At 37.2% G+C, this 22,618-nt stretch overlaps 1 protein-coding gene and 1 pseudogene across 5 annotated transcripts in view; one reads left to right on the top strand and one right to left on the bottom strand.

Annotated features, from left to right (window-relative positions):
- CCDC181 (coiled-coil domain containing 181) overlaps nucleotides 1-22,618 on the top strand; it is a 70,459-nt gene that overhangs the window by 30,051 nt on the left and 17,790 nt on the right. For 2 of the 4 annotated variants that reach the window (XM_011979936.1, XM_011979934.1), the window contains exons 1-4: nucleotides 4,452-4,634; nucleotides 6,960-7,099; nucleotides 9,641-10,591; nucleotides 12,801-12,947. In XM_011979936.1, the coding sequence (XP_011835326.1) occupies nucleotides 6,983-7,099; nucleotides 9,641-10,591; nucleotides 12,801-12,947 (1,215 nt within the window). In that variant the 5' untranslated portion in view covers nucleotides 4,452-4,634; nucleotides 6,960-6,982. Of the gene's footprint in view, nucleotides 1-4,451; nucleotides 4,635-6,959; nucleotides 7,100-9,640; nucleotides 10,592-12,800; nucleotides 12,948-22,618 lie in introns of those variants that run through there. The other 2 variants (XM_011979937.1, XM_011979935.1) reach the window with 1 other exon arrangement.
- Nucleotides 20,967-21,727, bottom strand: LOC105539593 (annotated as a pseudogene). Its single transcript, XR_001006072.1, has one exon. The product of XR_001006072.1 is annotated as an ornithine decarboxylase antizyme 1 pseudogene (transcript).

Here is a 22,618-nt window from a genome sequence, read left to right as displayed (position 1 = left end):
AATTTAACTTTATACTTTTCTCTGTAAATGTAGTTGCTTTTTAATGTCTTAGTCTTTAATGTTTGTCTTCCAAAAGGAAGAAAACAAGGAAAATTTCCTGGAAGTTGCTTCAGCTGGAGGAGTAAAAGCTTACAATGGTGGGGGAAGGTGCAACAACAATGGCTGCTACCTCTGTGTTTGCATCTCCTTGATCAGAAGCAGCAATCAATTATCAGAATATAGACCCTCATCAATAGGAGGACAGGGTCCTTATGCTCACTGATTCTCATAAGCTAAGTGCAAGCTGCTCCTGCAAGTAATGCAGACTGCCTGCTAGGGAGCTGGGGTTTTGGGTTGGGTAGATGATACTGAACTAAGAGCTGAAATTCACCAAAATAAACTTCAGTTTTCTGCCCAAGCCTTCCCTTGAAAGTTGTAAGCCTTTAATAGACTCCACAGTTCCAACATAGTTACAAGAGATAGGTTTTGACAGTGCAATTGTTTTCCTAGGTGGGAAGATAGAATCTTGGTGCTTCCTATTCCACCATCTTTTTAGAATCCTCCAGCAGTACTTCATTTACTTTTATTGCATAATAATATTCCATTGTATAGGTATATAACATTTATCCATCCATCATTTGATGGACATTTGAGTCACTTCCACTTTTGGCTACCAATCATGCTCCTATATCCCAATCAGGCAAGAGAAAGAAATAAAGGGCATCCACACTGGTAAAGATGAAATCAATCAAACTGCTGCTGTTTGCTAGTGATATAATCGTATAGTAGAAAACCATCCAAAAAGATTCTAGAACTGATAAATGAATTCAGTAAAGCTTCAGGATATAAAATCAATGTACACAAATCAGTAGTGGGGCAGGAGAATAGGGTCTGGAGGCAGGGAATCTAAGGCCATTTCACACTGACTTCCTAGAATGCAATTGAAAGGAAAACCCTAACTTGCCATGCCTAAGTAAAAAAAGGACCAGACGCTACTCTCTTTGCAAATCCCCATTTCTGCAGATGGGAAATTGAAAGTACCCCTGACTAGTTGCAAAGAGCATAGGTGTAACGTTTGCATAGGAGTGTAACTTTGTAACTTCACTTCAGCCTCTGAGTAGTTGCTTTCCACAACCAATCAGACTGATTGCAGGCCACCACTTCATTTACATGGGGTGAACACCAAGTGGTCAATGGGAAACCTCTAGGGGGTTTTTGAACCCGAGAAGATTCTGTATCTGGAGCCCTTGAGCCACTGCGCATGCCTGCTCCCACACTGTGGAGTGTACTTTCATTTTCAATAAAAATCTCTGCTTTTGTTGCTTCATTCTTTCCTTGCTTTATTTGTGCATTTTGCCCAATTCTTTGTTCAAAATGCCAAGAACATGGACATCTTCCACTGGTAACAGTAGCACTGCTATACACCAAGAGCGACCAAGAAGAGAATCAAATCAAGAACTCAACCCCACTTACAATAGCTGCAAAAAATAAAATACTTAGGAATATACCTAACCAAGGAGGTGAAAGATCTCTACAAGGAAAACTAAAAAACACTAATGAAAGAAATCACAGATGACACAAACAAATGGAAACAAATTCCATGCTCATGGATGGGTAGAATCACTATTGTGAAAATGACTGTACTGCCAAAAGCAATCTACAAACTCAATGCAATTCCCACCAAAATACCATTATCATTCTTCACAGAACTAGAAAAAACAACCTGAAAATTCATATAAAACCAAAAAGGAGCCTGCAGAGTCAAAGGAAAACCAAGAAGAACAAATCTAGGCATTACATTACCTGACTTCAAACTATACTACAAGGCTATAGTCACTAAAACATCATGGTACTGGCATAAAAATAGGCACATAGACTAATGAAATAGAATAGAGCCCAGAAATGAAGCCAACTGATCTTCAACAAAGCACACAAAAATATAAATTGAGGAAAGGACACCCTATTCAACAAATGGTGCTGGGATAATTGGCAAGCCACATGTAAAAAAATCAAACTGGATCCTCATCTCTCACCATATACAAAAATCAACTCAAGATGGATCAAAGACTTAAATATAAGACCTGAAACCATAAAAATTATAGAAGATAACATTGGAAAAACCCTTCTAGACATTGGCTTTGGCAAAGACTTCATTACCAAAAATCTAAAAGCAAATGCAGCAAAAACAAAGGTAGGTAGATGGGACTTAACTAAAAAGCTTCTGCATAGCAAAATAAATAATTAGCAGAGTAAACAGACAACCCACAGAGTGGGAGAAAATCTTCACAAACTGCATCTGACTAAGGACTAATATCTAGTCTTCAAGGAACTCAAACAAATCAGCAAGGAATAAACAAATAATCTCTTCAAAAAGTGGGCTAAGGACATGAATAGACAATTCTCAAAAGATATTCAAATGGCCAATTAAGATATGAAAAAATGCTCAACATCACTAATGGTCAGGGAAATGCAAATCAAAATCTCAATACTATACCACCTTACTCCTACAAGAATGGTCATAAGCAAAAAAAAAAAAAAAAAAAAAAAAAAAGAAAACAGATGTTGGCATGGATGTGGTGAACAGGGAACACTTTTATACTGGTAGTGGGAATGTAAACTAGTACAATCACTATGGAAAACAGTGTGGAGGTTCTTTTTTTTGTTGTTGTTGTTGAGATGGAGTCTCGCTTTGTCGCCCAGGCTGGAGTGCAGTGGCCGGATCTCAGCTCACTGGAAGCTCCGCCTCCCGGGTTTACGCTATTCTCCTGGCTCAGCCTCCCGAGTAGCTGGGACTACAGGCGCCCGCCACCTCGCCTGGCCTTTTTTTTTTTTTTTTGTATTTTTTAGTAGAGATGGTGTTTCACCGGGTTAGCCAGGATGGTCTCGATCTGCTGACCTCGTGATCTGCCCGTCTCGGCCTCCCAAAGTGCTGGGATTACAGGCTTGAGCCACCGCGCCCGGCCGGAGATTCTTTAAAGAACTAAAAGTAGATCTACCATTTGCAGCAATCCCACTACTGGGTATCTACCCAGAGGAAAAGAAGTCATTATGTGAAAAAGACACTTGCACACACATTTATTGCAGTACAATTCGCAATTGCAAAAATAAAGAACCAAACCAAATGCCCATCAATCAACAAGTGGATAAAGAAAATGTGGTACACATACATACCCTGGAATACTACTCAGTCATACAAAGGAATGAAATTATGGCATTGTAGCTACCTGGATGGAAATGGAGGTTAATTCATCACTGTTCTAAGTGAAATAACTCAGGAACGGAAAACCAAACATCGTATGTTCTCACTTATAAGAGGGAGCTAAGCTATGAGGATGCAAAGGCACAAGGATGATACAGTGGACTTTGGGGACTTGGGAGAAAGGGTGGGAGCAGGGTGAGGGATAAAAAAACTACATATTGGTTAGGAGGCTGAGGTGGGCGGACTGCCTGAGCTCAGTTGTTGGAGACCAGCTTGGGCAACATGGTGAAACCCCGTCTCTACTAAAAGTACAAAAAGTTAGCCAGGCGTGGTGGTGTGCCTGTAGTTCCAGCTACTCTGGGGGCTAAGGCACGAGAATCGCTTGAACCCGGGAGACGGAGGTTGAAGTGAGCCAAGATTGTGCCACTTCACTCCAGTGGCGAGACTCTGTCTCAAAACAAAACAAAAAAAGACTACATATTGGGGACAGTGTACACTGCTCAGGTGATGGGTGCACCAAAATCTCAGAAATCACCACTAAAGGACTTATCCATGTAACCAAACACCACCTGTACCCCCAAAACCTACTGAAACTTAAAAAAAAATTGCCGCTAGTACCCATTATTTGAAAAATACAAATTTAGGGGGATGGCCAGAGGAAAAAGCTATTAACCCAGGAGTTCTGAAACCCAGGGTCTACTTCCAGCTTTGGTAAGTAACTCTACAACTCTACATCCATTAAAGGAGATTTGACTAAAATTCCTTCAACCTTTAACAGTGAATAACCTTGCTTTGCCTTTATACATAAAGATAAGCGGAATTTGAGAAAATTCTAGTTGACCATTTTTATGTGCCTCAAAGCTGGAACAAAAATCCTATTGTCTTTGGCAACTCTCTTGGGTACAGTTTTGGTTTTGATTCGGAAAAAAAGCTGAGGGTCAAAAATATGGTAACTAATTAGCAATTTGCTTATCTACTAATGAAAACTAAAAACTACTTTTTTACGTTAACTGCGAAGCACATAACATATAGAAATATAGTTTTAGAAGTTGTCCTAAGGAATTCTAAATCTGACGAGAGATAGCTACAAGAGGGAAATCTCACAACCAACACAGCGGCACTTCGCGAGTCTCCAATAACGTTAGTGATGCGTGGATTCCTTGGTCGTCCCCTTAGAAACCTCAGCTTGACCGGACTTTTGCAAGCACCGGGATGGGTGCCGGGAGGGGTAGGTGTTCTGGGGATATCGCGTGCGCCTGCGCGGGTTTTTGTCGCTCTCGTAGAGAGGCCCGGATGGAGGACGCAGAGGCACGCTGTTGCCATGGCAGTGTGGTCCTGGCTGCAGCGGAGGCGGGTGACGGGGTCTCCTTTGCCTCAATGTGAAGAGCTTAGAAAGAGGAGGAGAGGAGAACTCCCCTGGCCATCTCTGTGACCCCAGCCGCCGCGTTTTACACAGGCAGGAGGGATATAGAGGGAGAGAAGGGAAGGACGATGCGGAGATATTAATGGTGGGATAGAGGGTAAAGGTATAAACGTCTGGTAGAGCTGGGAGGGAAGGTAGGTCGTGAGGGAAGAAGCTTTCTGGTGGCGTCTTATCCTCTGGAGTCCGAGGTCCACCGAGTCTGGCATTGGTGGGGAAGTCTGGTAACACCTTGCTTCTCTACGTATGAAGGAAACTCTCTCAGGGTAGCTTAGACTAAGTTTTTGTCATATTCTTTCCCCTCTCATAGTTCTTGAACGTGGAAAGTAATTATTTTGTCCCTGGGAGAAAAAGTCACTACCGAAATTGTAGCTTCCATTAAGAGGCAATGATACTCATTTCGTTGGTGGTACCTTGGGATCCTGAATACAGATTAAAATTATCATAAAATATTTGTCATTATACTTTGTGACAGGTTATGATTTTTTAAAAACTTATAGGATCACAGTCTTGGCAGGATACACAGGAATAATGGGCCAGATGGTTTCATGATGTTATGGGTTAGTTTTTGCTTAAGTACTTATTTTATATTAAAAGGCATTCTCTTTGACATGCTTTCAGTTCTTAGATTTTTAAGCAAGCATATGTTTAAAACGCCGTAAGACGGGACTCCATTATTTAGATTAAACTATTTTTGAATATCCTGAATTCTGGAAGAAAGTTATCAAAGTTATGTATACATATGGACTTGGTTTAAGACTCCTACTGAAAGATCAGCAGTTCACCTATCCACATGGGATTTACCAGACAGGGAGGAAGGAACTGATTTCCGTCTCTTTCTACGGTTCCCTGTTAAGAGGGTAGAGTTGGTTTAAGCCACTTACCTAGATTTTTACTGATGATAAATGTTGAAATTTAAATGTGTGAAACTCACAAGCATAAAGTAGGAAGTGCTAAGTGATTTTGTTTGTGTAAGATGTATTTTTGTTCTAGCTTGTTGACTGTGTACCATATGGCTAGTACCCTGGAGATGAAGATTAGAAGAATTGAAGGGGTTGAATATCCTGTGACGCATTTGAAAAAGGCTTAAGGGATTTGATAACCAGAGTTTGTAATTTATGTTCTTTGTTTACTTGAGAACCAGTCATGGGTTTTTTTTTTTTTCTTCTAAAGTTACAGGAAAAGAATCGCACTTCAGATTTGATGCGACTTAATTTACTTCTCAGAGTTACCTTAACTATGACCTTTTTTTTTTCCTTTGAATTATGGCATAATAGTATGACTTAAAGATCCCTAACCTGTTAAGTTTTTAATTGATGTGTTTTTAATTTATTATACAGATCTTATGTTTTCATTTTAAAATTTAGTTTTCTTGTGGGTGGGATTCTCTGTAAACAATAAAACATATCTACTAAAGTCTTCAGGCAACCATTTATTTATGAGTTCAGAACTATGTTTATCATAAAATAAGGGAAAGCACTGAAGAGTTCCAAAGATACGTATTTATGTAACTCAAACATCTTAAAATAATAAATTTCAAGATCCCTGCTCTGAAAGGAAAACTGATTATTCCAAGGCATTGTGACTGAAAAGTGCTATTTTTACTGTAAGTATTTTGGATTACAGTGAGTTTTAGTTTATTCTGTGTCATTCATAGTGCCCTTGCTTTTAATTGGTGGGCAGTTAGACTTAACAGCTTAAGCAATTTAGCTTGTCTTGCAGTTAGGAAGTGAAACTCACTCTGAAGTGTTGATTTGGTTTCTCCAGATCACTTGAAAATTTGTGCTCAACCTGATTTAGAAATTATTGAAGGGCTTACTTTTGAGTCCTTTAGCAAATCTGCTTTGTATTTTTAGTTTAAAATAAATAAATATCAGGAAGGAATTATAGTCCAATGAATAGTTTAGAAAAAAATAATAATTATACAGTTGAACAGTAACAGTTATTTTTCAATAATAATTAAGTTGAATAATTAACCATTATTATTCAGTAATAACTTAGTCTGGCCAAAGGTTTGGGGAGAACAAAGCAAAGCTAATGACTAAAACAGCTTGTGGATTATTTATTAATTCAGCATACCTAAAGTGTACTGAAAATTTATCTTGAGAGGGAAAAGGAACCAACATCAATAATTATTTGGGAAATCGGGGGAAGGTGGGAGAGTTTTTAGGAATGTTTACCTATGGAAATGTCTTGCCATTGCAAATCTCTCTTTTATGGTGTATTCAAGTGCATGTTCATTTTGAACATTCCATTTTGTGTTTCTCTGTGTTACTTAGCTTACCTATAGCATTAATCTCCATATGCCATTCCTCCTCTAGAGTGGGCATAAAATATACCTTATCTTTTGAAATCTTATAGCATATTTCCTTCACAAACAGAAAATGAATGAAATTAAAGATACTGATTCAAAAAAAAGTGAAGAATACGAAGATGACTTTGAAAAGGACTTGGAGTGGTTAATTAATGAAAATGAAAAAAGTGATGCCAGCATAATAGAGGTATATGTTGCCAACAGCATTCATAATAATTATATTACAAAGTGCTTTGCAATTCTTTAAGGTTTTCGCATTATTGTCTCATCTAAACATCACAAAATTTCTTTGATCTACATTGGGTAAATTACTATTATCCTCATCTTAAAGATAAGAAAAATGAGGCATAGGTTGCTTAAATGTTGTATCCTAAGGCATAGGCAGATGATTTATTGTTTCATTTTCTAATTCAGCAAGTATTAGTGAGAGAACAGTTATTACACTAGCATTTAATAAAACTAAAATGACCATTATAAAATTATAATTTAAATAATATAAATAGCAAAATCATGATTTATTGCATTGAAAGTAAAAAATACAGTTAATTCCTACTTTTTGTGAACTTGGGTAAAAGCATGGGGTTATGCTATTAAAATAAATGAAAAATAAAGCAAATCCTCTAAACACATGACCTTTTAGCTAATATTTAAAACTTTAAAACTGAATTAGGTCTTCTTGGCAGTGAATATAGAGAAAAAAGTAAAGGGTCAAAGTCTGAGTCACAGGAATACTTCTAGGAAAAGTGGATCCATTAAGCATGGTCATATACTATTTATCAGAGATGTAAAAAGGAACTCCAGGAAAATTAACCAGTTCCTGCATCAAGATAGGTTATTTCTTTCTCTTTACATATGTATAATGTGTATATGTATTTCTATGAAACATATATATGTATATATGTATATGTATGTGTTTATATATATGTGTATATGTAAGTTAGTATCAATAAGTAGGACAAGGAATAGCACTGGGATATAAATAGGTGACTTCAGAGGGATAATGATCAGAGTTATTATAGCAGAAGCCAGTTTTAAAGGTGTTAAGGAAAAGACTGTGAGGAAATGCACGTTTTATATTACAGATTTCTTAGTTCATTTTGTTTTGAATATAATAGAAAAGACAAATGGGATACACAATATTTGAAGATGGAAACAGAGTCAAAAGTAAAGATTTTTCCAAGATGGCTTTTAAATGGGAGTTTTATGCATCCTAACAGAAAAATAAGCAGAATGAGTAGAGGCAGATACCCAGAATGGTAAGGTTGAACCAGTTTCTCAAGACTGGAAGGGTGTGAGATCCAAAGCACAGTGTGATAGAATTAGAGAGGTAATAGGAATGATTTATTGTTTCATTTTCTAATTCAGCAAGTATTAATGATCACCTATCATATATCAGAGGCTGTTCTAGGTGCTAGGGATATATATAGCTGGGATAAAATAAAAGTGCTGTTATGAATCTTACACATTCCAGTGGATGATTGTAATAACCTCTTCTTTTGAAGCTTTTGAGAAAAGGGTATGACTGAGCTAGAGACACGTAAGAGGGTCGGGGAAGATTTATTTGTAAAAAGTGGGTTTTCAAACAAAAGAAATAAAAGCCAAAGGAGAGTTTAGAAACAGAGACTATAAGAATGAACCAGAGATCTGCCATCCTCATGATACTGGAAAAATAAAAAAATGAACTAGAGAAGGCTAAAATGAACAATTGTGATACAGAGATCTTAGTTAAATCACAGTTAATTGGCAGTCATTTTAATGGGCTAGGTTTATTTGCTTGTTGGACATCTGACTATCAGACAAGATGACCTTCACTGCCGCACAGGATGACCTATGAGCAAGGGAAGGAGGAAAGTGATTTTAAGGGGTTGAAGAGAGCAGCATGTAGTAACTCCCATAGGACTGCTTTAGGAGGGAGAGAACTTTGACAAAGAGAAAAAAATGTATATATAATATTTATATTATATACCTTTATATATTATATCTATTATATATTTATGTATATTTATATTATATACATTTATATACTATATATTTTTATATATATAAGCTTTTAGTTAGATATAGCAGAAGTGGAGTGGAGTTTTTTGCTGCACTGATACTGGTTTATGGTTCATGTGGAATTAATTATTTTTAATGTAATGCCAAGTTATCTGATGGTGGTTAGCATGGATTACTGGAATTTCTGAGTATAGTTGAAGAAGGAAAATCTGATCTAAAGGTAAAAATTGACCTGGAATGTAGATAGGTCCTGCAGATTATAATGACAATAATAGTCTGAAAAGATTAAAAGAACCTCAAGTGATTAGGACTTGACCAAATAATTCGTCTTTGAAATGGTCTGGGGAGAAAGATGTTTGATTGAAGAATGCAGATATTACAAGGAGGAAACATTTTTGAAAATTGTTTTTCTGAAAATGTGAAGAGAGGAAAATTTTATAGGGAAAGGAATGCTAATATTGTTATTTGTAGTTAGATACATTAGCATAAAAATGTTTAAAAATCAACATCAAATTCAAATTTAAAGTTGAATTTTTCCTGCATTGCTGTCACATGTATTTCCCTTGAATACTCGTAAGTATGAATTAGAATGTTATGAGCAAATTATGAGCAATAAACACTTAAATTTTCCCATTCATAAAATAAATTATATGAACAGGAAAATCCCATTTTGTATGTCTACTGATAAATGAAGAATCTCAATTTTGACTGAAAAATATCTTGTTTTTAGATGGCTTGTGAGAAGGAAGAGAATATTAACCAAGACTTAAAAGAGAATGAAACAGTAATAGAGCACACCAAACAGCATTCTGATCCTGACAAGTCTCTGCAGGATGAGGTCTCACCAAGAAGAAATGACATAATTTCTGTACCAGGTATTCAACCTTTGGATCCCATATCAGATTCAGATAGCGAAAACTCTTTCCAGGAATCCAAACTAGAAAGCCAGAAAGACTTGGAGGAGGAAGAGGATGAGGAAGTAAGGAGATATATTATGGAGAAAATTGTACAAGCTAACAAGCTTCTACAGAATCAAGAACCCGTGAATGATAAAAGGGAGCGAAAACTTAAGTTCAAGGACAAATTAGTTGATTTGGAAGTTCCTCCACTAGAAGACACTAATACGTCTAAAAATTATTTTGAAAACGAAAGGAATATGTTTGGGAAACTGTCACAGTTATGTATTTCCAATGATTTTGGACAAGAAAATGTACTCCTGTCACTTACTAATGCAAGTTGTGAAGAAAACAAGGATAGGACAATACTGGTAGAAAGAGATGGAAAATTTGAACTTCTGAATTTACAAGACATTGCGAGTCAGGGGTTTTTGCCTCCCATTAATAATGCAAATAGTACAGAAAATGACCCTCAGCACTTGTTACTCAGATCTTCCAACTCCTCTGTCAGTGGCACCAAGAAAGAAGATTCTGCAGCAAAGATTCATGCTGTCACTCACTCATCAACAGGAGAGCCACTGGTTTATATCCCTCAGCCACCACTCAACCGCAAGACTTGTCCAAGCTCTGCTGCCAACTCAGATCGAAGTAAAGGAAATGGGAAATATAATCACAGGACACAGTCTGCACGTATCTCACCAGTGACTTCAACATACTGTCTTTCCCCTCGACAGAAAGAACTACAAAGACAGCTAGAACAAAAGAGAGAAAAGCTGAAAAGAGAGGTGAGAACCTAAGTGGGCATTATATTAAAAGTAGAGCATGTTTTACTGTTTTATAAATGCAATAGGAATTAAAACAGTTGTTCAAACCATTGGAGACTTCTTTTGATTTCTTTATCTATTGTTAGATTGATTAAGTATTAAGGATATGTATTTATGGAGTGAACACGGTGATTACTTTGGTCCTTGTAAGGATCACAAAGAATAGTAGACTGATCTGTGTTAGCGGAGAACTCAGTGATGACTTCATCTGATCCTTTCATTTTAAAGGTGAGACTCACGAGATGTTAAGTGACTGCTGAAAGTAATCTTGATATGATAGGTAAAAATAAAATGTCAGATGGAAAAATGAAGGCACAAAGTGTAGAGGTTTAGGAGGCAACAGGAAGACTTGGACTGTAATTCTTTTACTTGCATGTGTTTCATATTATATTCTATGCCTTCAGTTCTTTTACTTCCAGGATTTTAGTTTCAGATTAAGAATATAGCCTAACGTTCTTAATGAAAGGTCTCCAAAATGCCTTCTAGAAATTAATTTTTTTTGTTTTTCATATTTGTTCTTATGTGAAACTCTATGTATCTTATAATTGAGAATTCCAGGACTTAAACTGGTGAGTTTTCTCAGAATTACTTATATCAGTGCTCCAATTCTTTGTTTTACTGGAAACCTAATGGTATTAAGCTGAGCCATACAAAATGTCTAATTCTAAATACAAAGTTCAGCAAATACTATACTAGAAGTGACCTTGCAGATCATTTTGCAGATAGGAAAATCTTGGAAAGTTTAAATAACTTTACCAAAGTATATCTGTATTTGTTAGTAGCAAACTGGAATAAAAATTTCCAGTTCTCTGGTACCCTTGAGAAATGGTGTGTTATCTACTTTATATGGGAAATTATCAGGGAAATCTCTGGCATTTAAATCAGGAATTGGCATTAGCAAAAAAAAAAAAAAAAAAAAGGTGAAAAATGACTTCGTAAGAACGTGTAACCTCTAGCACACTCAGATAAGAACCTAAAAGGGTGCATGCTTATAGAGCTTCGCTCACTTGGTCACTAATAGCTTTAATAGTCAAACTAAGTTTACTTGATTCAGGTATAAAACAACCCTTAAAAGTATAAGAATTTGGTGACAATACAAACTAATTTTTTGAGAATGACATCAATATGTTTGCTGTACACAAATGTGTAGGTATGTGTGTATATTTTTACAAAAGTTATACCGGTGATTTTATATAGTTGTCACTGCCTTTTTATTAATGAACTGATGTTAGTCTTTAACTAGTGTGAGGGATGGATAATTCTGTTTTCATTTTGATTCTCTTTTCTGAATGTCATACTCTTTGTTCTGAAATACACTTTTATTGTGTCGATATCCTATAACTAAGTTGGCTCAAGACATGGTCTTCAAGTACCAAGACTTTTAACATGTTTTAGTTGGTTTCAGGGGAAGGCTTTGCTTTTTTATGCCCACATTTTCTGGGTTGGGTTGCTATACTCTGTCTTTCTAACCTAAGTGCATCATTTCAGTGTTCTCTTTGGCAACTCCGTTAGCGATCAGTGCTTTGGCTGTTAGCTTCTGTGTAATATACCTGAATGTTCCCCTTGGAAAGATAATCATCTTTTGTCATACTGTATTCATGCAAAGTATCCAAAGTCCTTTGTGTGAAATGGAAATGTATAAATAATGTAAAATTTAATCTTTAATAAATTCATTTATATTTTCTATAATATAGGCTACTTTAGGGCTCAGAAAATAGTATATAGATATTCTCAAATATATTTTACACTGTTTGGTAGAATTTTTCCTTTCCTCTCTTCTTTCTGTTCAATCAAAAGGAATTAGAAAGTCTTGCTATATTGTCAAAATGTAAGGAAAACACTTAGAATTCCATTATTTGAAGAAAATTTAACTATAAACTTGTTAAATTAGCCCAGCTAATGTTTGTATTTTGGGTAGAAACGGGGTTTCACCACGTGGGCCAGGCTTGTCTCAAACTCCTGACCTCAAGTGATCCGCCTGCCTCGCCCCACAAAGTGCTGGGATTACAGGCAGGAGCCACTGCGTCTGGCCTAGAAGGACCAATTTTCTGATGGAAAATTTTAGGATCAGGGAATCCTAATTTCAGATCTCAAAATATATCTCTCTACTCTGATAATTCATACAATTTTATTAATCTTTTAGTAATGTCTTTTCATATTCTTTTACTAGGAAGAGCAACGAAAAATAGAAGAAGAGAAAGAAAAAAAGAGAGAGAATGACATAGTATTTAAAGCATGGTTGCAAAAGAAAAGGGAGCAGGTCTTAGAAATGAGGAGAATTCAGCGAGCAAAGGAAATTGAAGACATGAACAGTAGAGTAAGTAAAACTTCTCCGAAAAATAAGTTTATACAGTTATGAAAGCTGAACTTATTTACAGAAGGGAGTCTGGATATCAGACTAACAGCCTATGGAAGAAGTAGAAAAGTTGTTCAAGAACTACCCTTGCAAAAGATGCAACATGCAGATAACTACAATTAGGTTCTAAGAGGCCTTGTGAAAATGAAATGATTCTTATTTTGTTCAGACTTTGATGGAACAGAAAACAAAACTATCAATTCATTTATTCAAGGTGTAACTTTGGTATTTAAACAGGACAAAGATACACCCCTCCCCCCCCACAAAACCCTACAGACTGATCTCACTTAGGACTAGACATATAGAAATCTTACGTAAATCTTTAACAAATTAAAGACACCAAATTATTTAAAAGAATTAAAAAAAAAATCCAAGAGAAAATTTAAAAATCATCCATATCCTTACTAAAAAAAGATATATATGTAAAGTAAAAGTTGAAAATTCAACCCTAAGCTCTTCCAGGCTCATCTCCAGTGATAACTACTTTTAACAGCGTGGTGCAAATCATTTTAGATCTTACTTATATATTTACATGACAAAAGTTTTATTCAGTTTTTTTTCACTTCATCATTGAACTCTTTCTAGGCCATTATGTTTAAATCTCTCTTTTTCAAATAGCTGCATGGTATTACAGTGTTAATTTATTAAGCCATTCCTTTCATTTGTAAATATTTAGGTTGGTTCCGATGTTGCGCTAGTTAACAGTGCTGTAGTGAAGAGGTACATTCTATGAGAACATCAGTAATCTGTAGGAGAAGTTCTTCAGAGGGGAATTTATAATTTTTGAAGGTTTAGAGTGAAATGTTTGGTTAAAGATGCAAAAATAACCTCCCAAAAGATAATATGAATGTATAGTTCCTCCAACAGTGTGTGAGAGTGAATGCTACACCTGTTTCTCCAACAGTGTGTGAGAGTGAATGACTAACACAGTATGTGGGTTATCATCTTATTTTTTCTTCAAATTAGTAATATACATGCTTGTGTATGAGTATGTGTGAGAAATAATAAGAGATAGATATAGGTCTCTACCCCTAGTTTTTGGCACACAGCTCCTAAAACCTTTTTAATTTCTTGAGTGATAGGGGTTCTACATGTATTTCTGGTTCTAATAACTGAGCTTTTATCCTGGCTTCTGACAAAGAGCTGCTAATTCCTTGGAACCTCTTAGGTGATAGGACTCTCTTTGTTCTAATAAAATGACTCTTGGTGGGCTCCTGGATAGGGACTGGCTCCCAGAAAGACTAAGCCATGATTAGAAACTTGGAACTTTCGGTTCTAACTCCTTTCTTGTAGGAAGGGGGAAGGGGCTAGAGATTGAATTAATAATCTCAATGACTATGTGATGAAGCCTTTATAAAAATCCCAAAGCTGCAGGGTTCAGAGAGCTTCTAGGGTATGGGAAATGTGGTGTTGGGAGGGTGGCCTGCCCCCAAGAGGGCATGGAAGCTTCACACCCCTTCCCAAATACTTTGCCTTGTGTAGCTCTTCATCTGTGTCTTTTATTATATTCTTTATTAATCAACTTGTAAATGTGTTTCCCTGAGTTATGTGAGTTGCTCTAGCAAATTAAACCTGAGGAGAGGGTCATGTTCCCACCACTCCCCACCCTGGCAATATATAGCTGGTCAGATAGAAGCACTGGTCACAATCTAGGCTTTTGATTGATATCTGAAGTGGAGGCAATCTTGAGGGATTGAACCCTTAACACATGGGATTTGATGCTAACTCCAGGGATATATTATCAGGATTGGATTAAACTGTAGGATACCCAGCTGGTGTTAAACTTGTCAGTGTGGGAAGTGGGAACCCTCCCACATTTTGATAACCAGAGGTGAAGTATTCTGTGTTGAGTGTGAATGAAAAGGAAAAACAATTGGTTTTTCTATTTATATAGCATGTGTATTCTTCTGTGAATTTCCTGTTTATAATCTTTTTCCTTTTTTAGTTTGGTTTTTATTATTGAAGTGGTATATGAGAGATTTTGATCCTTTGTCTATTGATATGTTATATATTTTCCTAGTCTGAAAATATATTTTTTGTTAGTGTTTATTATGTCATTTGTGGAAGTTTTTAGCTTTTTAAAATCTTGGGATGGGCAGTACTTTCACAAGCAAGGCAGAAAAGACATAAACTAAAAGAGAAAATATGGAGAAATTTGACTGATACTATATAGTAAAATAATATACTGAGTAAGATTTATTTCAGGATGGAAATTATGGATCCATAATAACAGATCTACTAATATCATTCATCACATCAGTAAGTAGACAAAAGAATATTATCTTGAAAGATATAGCAAAGGTATAATTTCTTTTTAAAAATTCCTAATAAAATGCAGATTATAAACACTATGATGGGGAAATACTCTAGGCATACCTGTTATAGTCAGAAACATGTAAGGTTCTATATTAAATAACTGTATTCTGATGTTTCAATCCAATTCATTAAGAAAAGGAAAGGACGTAAAAATAATAGGAGTGATGCGGCCAAGATGGCTGACTACATACAGTGGGGCTCAGAGTCTCCCATCCCAAAAAAACATAATAAGCGTGTGAATCCTTCACTGGCAACCAAGGTATCCAGGTTCTCTCATCAAACTTGACTAGAAGGCTGTGGTGACCCATGGACAGAAGGAAGAATAGTGTAGTGCGTGGCCCACCTGAGAGCTACACGGGAAAGGAGAACCCCCTCCCCCCAGCAAGGGACGCAGTGAATGAGCACTGCTACCCAGAAGGGGAAGCTGCTTTTTCCACAGAACTGTGCAACCCATGGATCATAAGATCCCACTAGAAAATCCAGGCCACTGGGGCCTAGTGTCCCAACCCTAGAACACGCAGATTCTTACAGCTTCTCAGCTGGAATCTGCTTAAGCCTACTGCACTCCTCGTGGGAAGGGCGACCAGTTTAAATTGTTGAGTTTCAGGTAGGCATGAAATATCCAGGTGAAAATACTGAAGATTAGTTGGAGAAATTTATCTAGTTTTCAGGAGAAATGTTGAGACTGGAGATAGGAAATTAGCGATTTCAGAGTAGTTTGTGGATGGAGTAGTTTGTGCGATAAGGATATGGCCATTGAAATAGGTGGCAAGTGTTTTGGAGAAAGACATAGAAGATGAGAGAATCAAAGGTCTGTGGGGGTGGATATTCATTGGCTCTTCTATGTAGTTATAAATATACCGTGGGACTGGGATGGAGAGGAATATTGAGTCAGGAGTGATCAGAGTTGGTTAGATAACTATCTTTAATAGAGCCAAATGATACAAATATAAAGGAGAATGGGTTATCTCAGGAAAATGGAGAAATACAATTCCAAAAACGTATGGGGAAATGAAGAGAATATTAATTTATTTGTCTAACCACTGATGTACTTGAAGTATGGCAGAAAATGCAGCTTCTGTTTCATAGAAGATGTGGCTTGGGGGAGAATCAGAATTTGCATAAGATAGGAAATTTAGGGCCAGATCCCTTTCAGTGACTTGGGAGGATGGATGTTATTTGGGAGTTTTTATATCATCGACTAGGAATTACAGAGAACTAACAGGGGTTATGAAGGACAGGAGGAATTTGGGGTTGGGTAAAGAAGCAGCACAGCATATTGCTGTAGTGATTAAAGGTATAGAAGACAAGAGGAGTTTATGTTTCAGTCAGTGACTATGGAAAACACAGCTATGGCCATACTGCTGATAGCTTCTTGGACGATGATGGGCCTTCAGGCCTCATGGCATTCCATGTATTGATTTTTTTAAATGGGATATTTGCAAAAATAAATGTACAGTGTGTTCTGTTGTGCAATATTTGTACATAATTGTGCTATATTTGTACATAATAAATAGTAATCTTGGATTGTATTCTCAGAAAACATGAGTCACATTGAACATAATTTATTTCAAAATATTTATGTAGAAGACATGGTTATATATTTCCCTTTGAATATTTATTTTGTATATGTAGTATTTTTTGCTACATTTCAAGTCTGTCTCAAAAATAGATTTTAATGAGAAATAGTATCACAAGCTAATAGTATTCCGACGTACTTTTATGAACTTTGTCTCTACTGAAGCTGAAATATAGCACAATTTGGTAGCTGATTAATTTGGCTTATTAATGCATTGCTATAATAAGTGCATTATGTTGATTATTTCTGTGGGACATCCTGTATAATGTGAGTCATAGTTTCCAGAAAATATCTTTAGCATTTATAGATTGTGGAATGACCTTTTTTATATTAGATGAATAAAAGGTTTTAGGTGATGTAATTTTTATTGCCATTTTTAGGAAAAATAGCTAAAAATGACTTTCCATCATTGTTTTGAAATTTGCTTCTCTTGATCAGTGCTATATATGTATACACACACATGAAAATGTATGTATGTATATAGTCTATCTATGTTAACTGTCCATAGGTACTTATATACTTTGTGTATTCTGCATTGGATGTAATGTTGTATTAATGTCAATATAGTCTAGTTGGTTGATAGTGTTGTTAAGATCTTCTGTATGCTTATTGTTTTCCCCCATTTTTCCTATGAATTACTGAGAAAATAGTGTCCATAATTTCATCTATCATTTTGCCCCTTGCCTGTTTCTCCTTTGGTTCTGTTGAGTTTTGCTTCATGTATTTTCAATGTTGTGGGTATACATTTAGGACTTTATGTCTTCCTGATAATGACCTTTTCCCTTTATGAAATGTCCCTCATATCCTGAAGTCTGTTTTGTCTGAGGTTAATGTAGCCACACCAGTGTTCTTATGCTTACCATTTGCATGGTATAACTTTATTCATATTTTACTTTCAATGTATCCGTGGCTTTATATTTAAAGTGGTTTGTGCAGACGTCATATATTTGAATCTTCCAGTCCAGCAGTCCACTCCTTTTACTTAGTATTCACTTGTATTTAATTATTTTTTTAAATTATACTTTAAGTTCTGGGATACATATGCAGAAAGTGCAGGTTTGTTACACAGGTATACACATGCCATGGTGATTTGCTGTACCCATCAACCTGTCATCTACATTAGGTATTTCTCCTAATGCTATGCCCTCGCTAACCGCCCACCCCCCGACAGGCCCCAGTGTGTGATGTTCCCCTCCCTGTGTCCATGTGTTCTCATTGTTCAACTTGCACTTATGAGTGATAACATGCGGTGTTTGGTTTTCTGTTCCTGTGTTAGTTTGTTGAGAATGATGGTTTCCAGCTTCATCCTTGTCCCTGCAAAGGACATGAACTCATCCTTTTTTATAGCTGCATGCTATTACGTGGCATGTAACTGCCACATTTTCTTTCTCCAGTCTATGATTTATGGGCATTTGGGTTGGTTCCAAGTCTTTGTTATTGTGAATAGTGCCTCAGTAAACATACATGTGCATGTGTCTTTATAGTAGAATAATTTATAATAATGGGATCACTGGGTCAAATGGTATTTCTGGTTCTAGAGCCTTGAGGAATTGCCACATTGTCTTCCACAATGGTTGAACTAATTTACACTCCCAACAACAGTGTAAAAGAATTCCTATTTCTCCACATCCTCTCCAGCATCTATTGTTTCCTGACTTTTTAATGATCACCATTCTAACTGGTGTGAGATGGTATCTCATTGTGGTTTTGATTTTCATTTCTCTAATACTAATGATGATGAGCTTTTTTTCATATGTCTATTGGCTGCATAAATGTCTTCTTAGAGAAGTGTCTGTTCATATCCTTTGCCCACTTTTTGATGGGGTTGTTTTTTTCTTGTAAATTTAAGTTCCTTGTAGATTCTGGGTATTAGCCTTTGTCCAGTGGGTAGATTGCAAAAATTTTCTCCCATTCTGTAGGTTGCCTGTTCACTCTGATGATAGTTTCTCTTGCTGTGCAGAAGCTCTTTAGTTTAATTAGACCCCATTTGTCAATTTTGGCTTTTGTTGCCATTGCTTTTGGTGTTTTAGTCATGAAGTCTTTGCCCATGCCTGTGTCCTGAATGGTATTGCCTAGGTTTTCTTCTAGGGTTTTTATGGTTTTAGGTCTTATGTTTAAGTCTTTAATCCATCTTGAGTTAATTTTTGTATAAGGTGTAAGGAAGGGGTACAGTTTCAGTTTTCTGCATATGGCTAGCCAGTTTTCCCAACACCATTTATTAAATAGGGAATCCTTTCCCCATTGCTTGTTTTTGTCATGTTTGTCAAAGATAAGGTGGTTGTAGATGTGTAGCATTATTTCGAGTCCTTTATTCTGTTCCATTGGTCTATATATCTGTTTTGTTACCAGTACCATGCTATTTGGGTTACTGTATCCTTGTAGTATAGTTTGAAGTCAGGTACCATGATGCCTCCAGCTTTGTTCTTTTTGCTTTGTATTGTCTTGGCTATGCAGGCTCTTTTTTTTTGTTCCATATGAACTTTAAAGAAGTTTTTTCTATTTCTGTGAAGAAAGTCAATGGTAACTTGATGGGGATAGCATTGAATCGGTAAATTACTTTGGGCAGTATGGCTATTTTCATAATACTGATTCTTACTGTCCATGAGCATGTAATGTTTTTCCATTTGTTTGTGTCTTCTCTTATTTCCTTGAGCGGTGGTTTGTAGTTCTCCTTGAAGAGGTCCTTCACATCCCTTGTAAGTTGTATTCCGAGGTATTTTATTCTCTTTGTAGCAATTGTGAATGGGAATTCACTCATGATTTGGCTCTGTTTATACTATTGCTGTATAGTAATGCTTGTTATTTTTGCATGTTGATTTTGTATCCTGAGACTTTGCTGAAGTTGCTTATCAGGTTAAGGAGATTTTGGGCTGAAACGATGGGGTTTTCCAAACATACAATAATGTCATCTGCAAACGGAGACAATTTGACTTCCTCTCTTCCTATTTGAATACCCTGTATTTCTTTCTCTTGCCTGATGGACCTGGCCAGAACTTCCAATACTATGTTAAATAGGAGTGGTGAGAGAGGGCATCCTTGTCTTGTGCCAGTTTTCAAAGGGAATGCTTCCAGCTTTTGCCCATTCAGTATGATATTGGCTATGGATTTGTCATAAATAGCTCTTATTATTTTGAGATATGTCCCATCAATATTTAGTTTATTGAGAGGTTTTAGCATGCAGGGCTGTAGAATTTTATTGAAGGCCTTTTCTGCATCTATTGAGATAATCGTGTAGTTTTCGTCATTGTTTCTGTTTATATGATGGATTATGTTTATTGAATTGTATATGTTGAACCAGCCTTGCATCCCAGGGATGAAGCCGACTTGATCTTGAACTTTTTCATGTGCTGCTGGATTCAGTTTGCTGGTATTTTATTGTGGATTTTCACATCGATGTTCATCAGGGATATTGGCTTGAAATTTTCTTTTCTTGTTGTGTCTCTGCCAGGCTTTGGTATCAGGATGATGCTGGCCTCATAAAATAAGTTAGGTAGGAATGCCTCTTTTTCTGTTATTTGGAATAGTTTCAGAAGTAATGATATCAGCTCCTCTTTGTACTGCTGATAGAATTCAGCTGTGAATCTGTCTGGTCCTCAGCGTTTTTTGGTTGGTAGGCTATTACTGCCTCAATTCAGAACTTGTTATTGGTCTATACAGGGATTTGACTTATTTATGGTTTGGTCTTGGGAGGGTATATGTGTCTACGAATTTATCCATTTCTTTTAGATTTTGTAGTTTATTTGCAAAGAGGTGTTTTTAGTATTATATAGTTCATTATATGATGGTAGTTTGCATTTCTGTGTGATCAGTGGTGATACCCCCTTTATCATTTTTTTTATTGTGTCTATTTGATTCTTCTCTCTTTTCTTCTCTATTAGTCTGGAGAGCGGTCTATCTATTTTGTTAATCTTCAAAAACACAGCTCCTGGATTAATTGATTTTTTTTTTTTTAATTTGGAGTGAGCATTTATTTGCACAATTACAACATGCGGACAAACCCAGGTGAGATGAGTGAGTCTATGTTTCCACCCACCAGGCTGACAAGGGGTGGCCCCAAGGGCCGGATGCCCAGTCCCCAGGAGGCCCTACTCCTCTTCCTCTCCCGAAGACTCTCTCTCGAACGTGTAGGCCGTGAAGCAAGCGTCCAGTGTCTTGGGGACAAGGGGATGCCCCGGTCTCACAACCTCAAAGCCCAAAAAGCTGAAGGTTCAGAGCAAGGCAGCTCTGTCCTGGTGGTTTCTTGTGGAAGCAAATGAAGAAAGGCATGGTTGGCTCGCAGCTGCTCCTCAGCGAATTCCAGGAGAACTGCAAAGCTGTCCTTGCTCCCCTCAGGCAGCCGCCGCCCGGGATCTCTATGTAGAGGCTGCCGCCACTCAGCACTGTTCCACAGTTAATGCGTTTGGCGTCTGTGAGCCTGAACTGGAGGTTGAGAATCCTCATCTTTCGTTGGACATTACTTCCTCTGTTACATTCAGCCAATCATCCGAGTAGAATAAGTTAGCTGAAAGATGGTGATCCCTCTGACTATTCCCTCCCCACCTGGGATTTTCAGGGGTGGGTGAGGGGCATCAGGAGCACCACGGAGGCCCCCGACCCGGGTTACTACAGCAGCGGAGGGAGAGCCTGGAACTCTCACTGCTGCTGCCCTGGGGGCTGTGCAGGCTTAGAAGCGGCATGGTGCGGCTGGCGTGGATGGTGGCGCTGGGTTTATCCCCTTCCTTCTCTCTGGCGAAGCAGTGGCTATTGAGGGTCTGCTGCAGGGAGGATTTCACCATCCCGCCAGTGGGGTCCGAAACCAGGAAAACCTCCCCTGCGCCTCTCCCTCCCGCCGCCGCGGCTACTCGCCATTCGTGATTAACTGATTTTTTTGAAGGGTTTTTCATGTCTCTATCTCCTTCAGTTCTGCTCTGATCTTAGTTATTTCTTGCCTTCTACTAGCGTTTGAATGTGTTTGCTCTTGCTTCTCTAGTTCTTTTAATTGTGATGTTAAAATGTTGATTTTAGATATTTCCCGCTTTCTCCTGTGGGCATTTAGTGCTATAAATTTCCCTTTAAACACTGCTTTAGCTGTGTCCCAGGGATCTGGTACATTGTGTCTTTGTTCTCATTGGTTTCAAAGAACTTATTTATTTCTGCCTTAATTTTGTTATTTACCCAGGTGAAGGTGGTTTCATTCAGGAGAAGGTTGTTCAGTTTGCATGTAGTTGAGCTGTTTTGAGTGAGTTTCTTAATCCTGAGTTCTAATTGGATTGCACTGTGGTGTGACAGACTGTTTGTTATGATTTGCATTCTTTTGCATTTCCTGAGGAGTGCTTTACTTCCAACTATGTGGTCAGTTTTGGAATAAGTGCTATGTGGTGCTGAGAAGAATGTATATTCTGTTGATTTGGAGTGGAGCGTTCCGTAGATGTCTATTAGGTCCACTTGGTGCAGGACTGAGTTCAATTCCTGGATATCCTTGTTCACTTTCTGTCTCATTAATCTGTCTAATGTTGACAGCAGGGTGTTAAAGCCTCCCACTACTATTGTGTGAGAGTCTAAGTCTCTTTGTAGGTCTCTAAGGGCTTGCTTCATAAATCTGGGTGCTCATGTATCGGGTGCATATATATTTAGGATAGTTAGCCCTTCTTGTTGCATTGATCCCTTTACCATTATGTAATGCCCTTCTTTGTCTTTTTTGATCTTTTTTGGCTTAAAGTCTGTTTTATCAGAGACTAGTATTGCAACCCCTGCTTTT

Source organism: Mandrillus leucophaeus, unplaced genomic scaffold (genome assembly GCF_000951045.1).
Source record: "Mandrillus leucophaeus isolate KB7577 unplaced genomic scaffold, Mleu.le_1.0 Scaffold207, whole genome shotgun sequence".
NCBI classification, from domain to species: domain Eukaryota; kingdom Metazoa; phylum Chordata; class Mammalia; order Primates; family Cercopithecidae; genus Mandrillus; species Mandrillus leucophaeus.
Note: the sequence above shows the minus strand (reverse complement) of the source record. Positions and strands in the feature narration are given on the sequence as shown.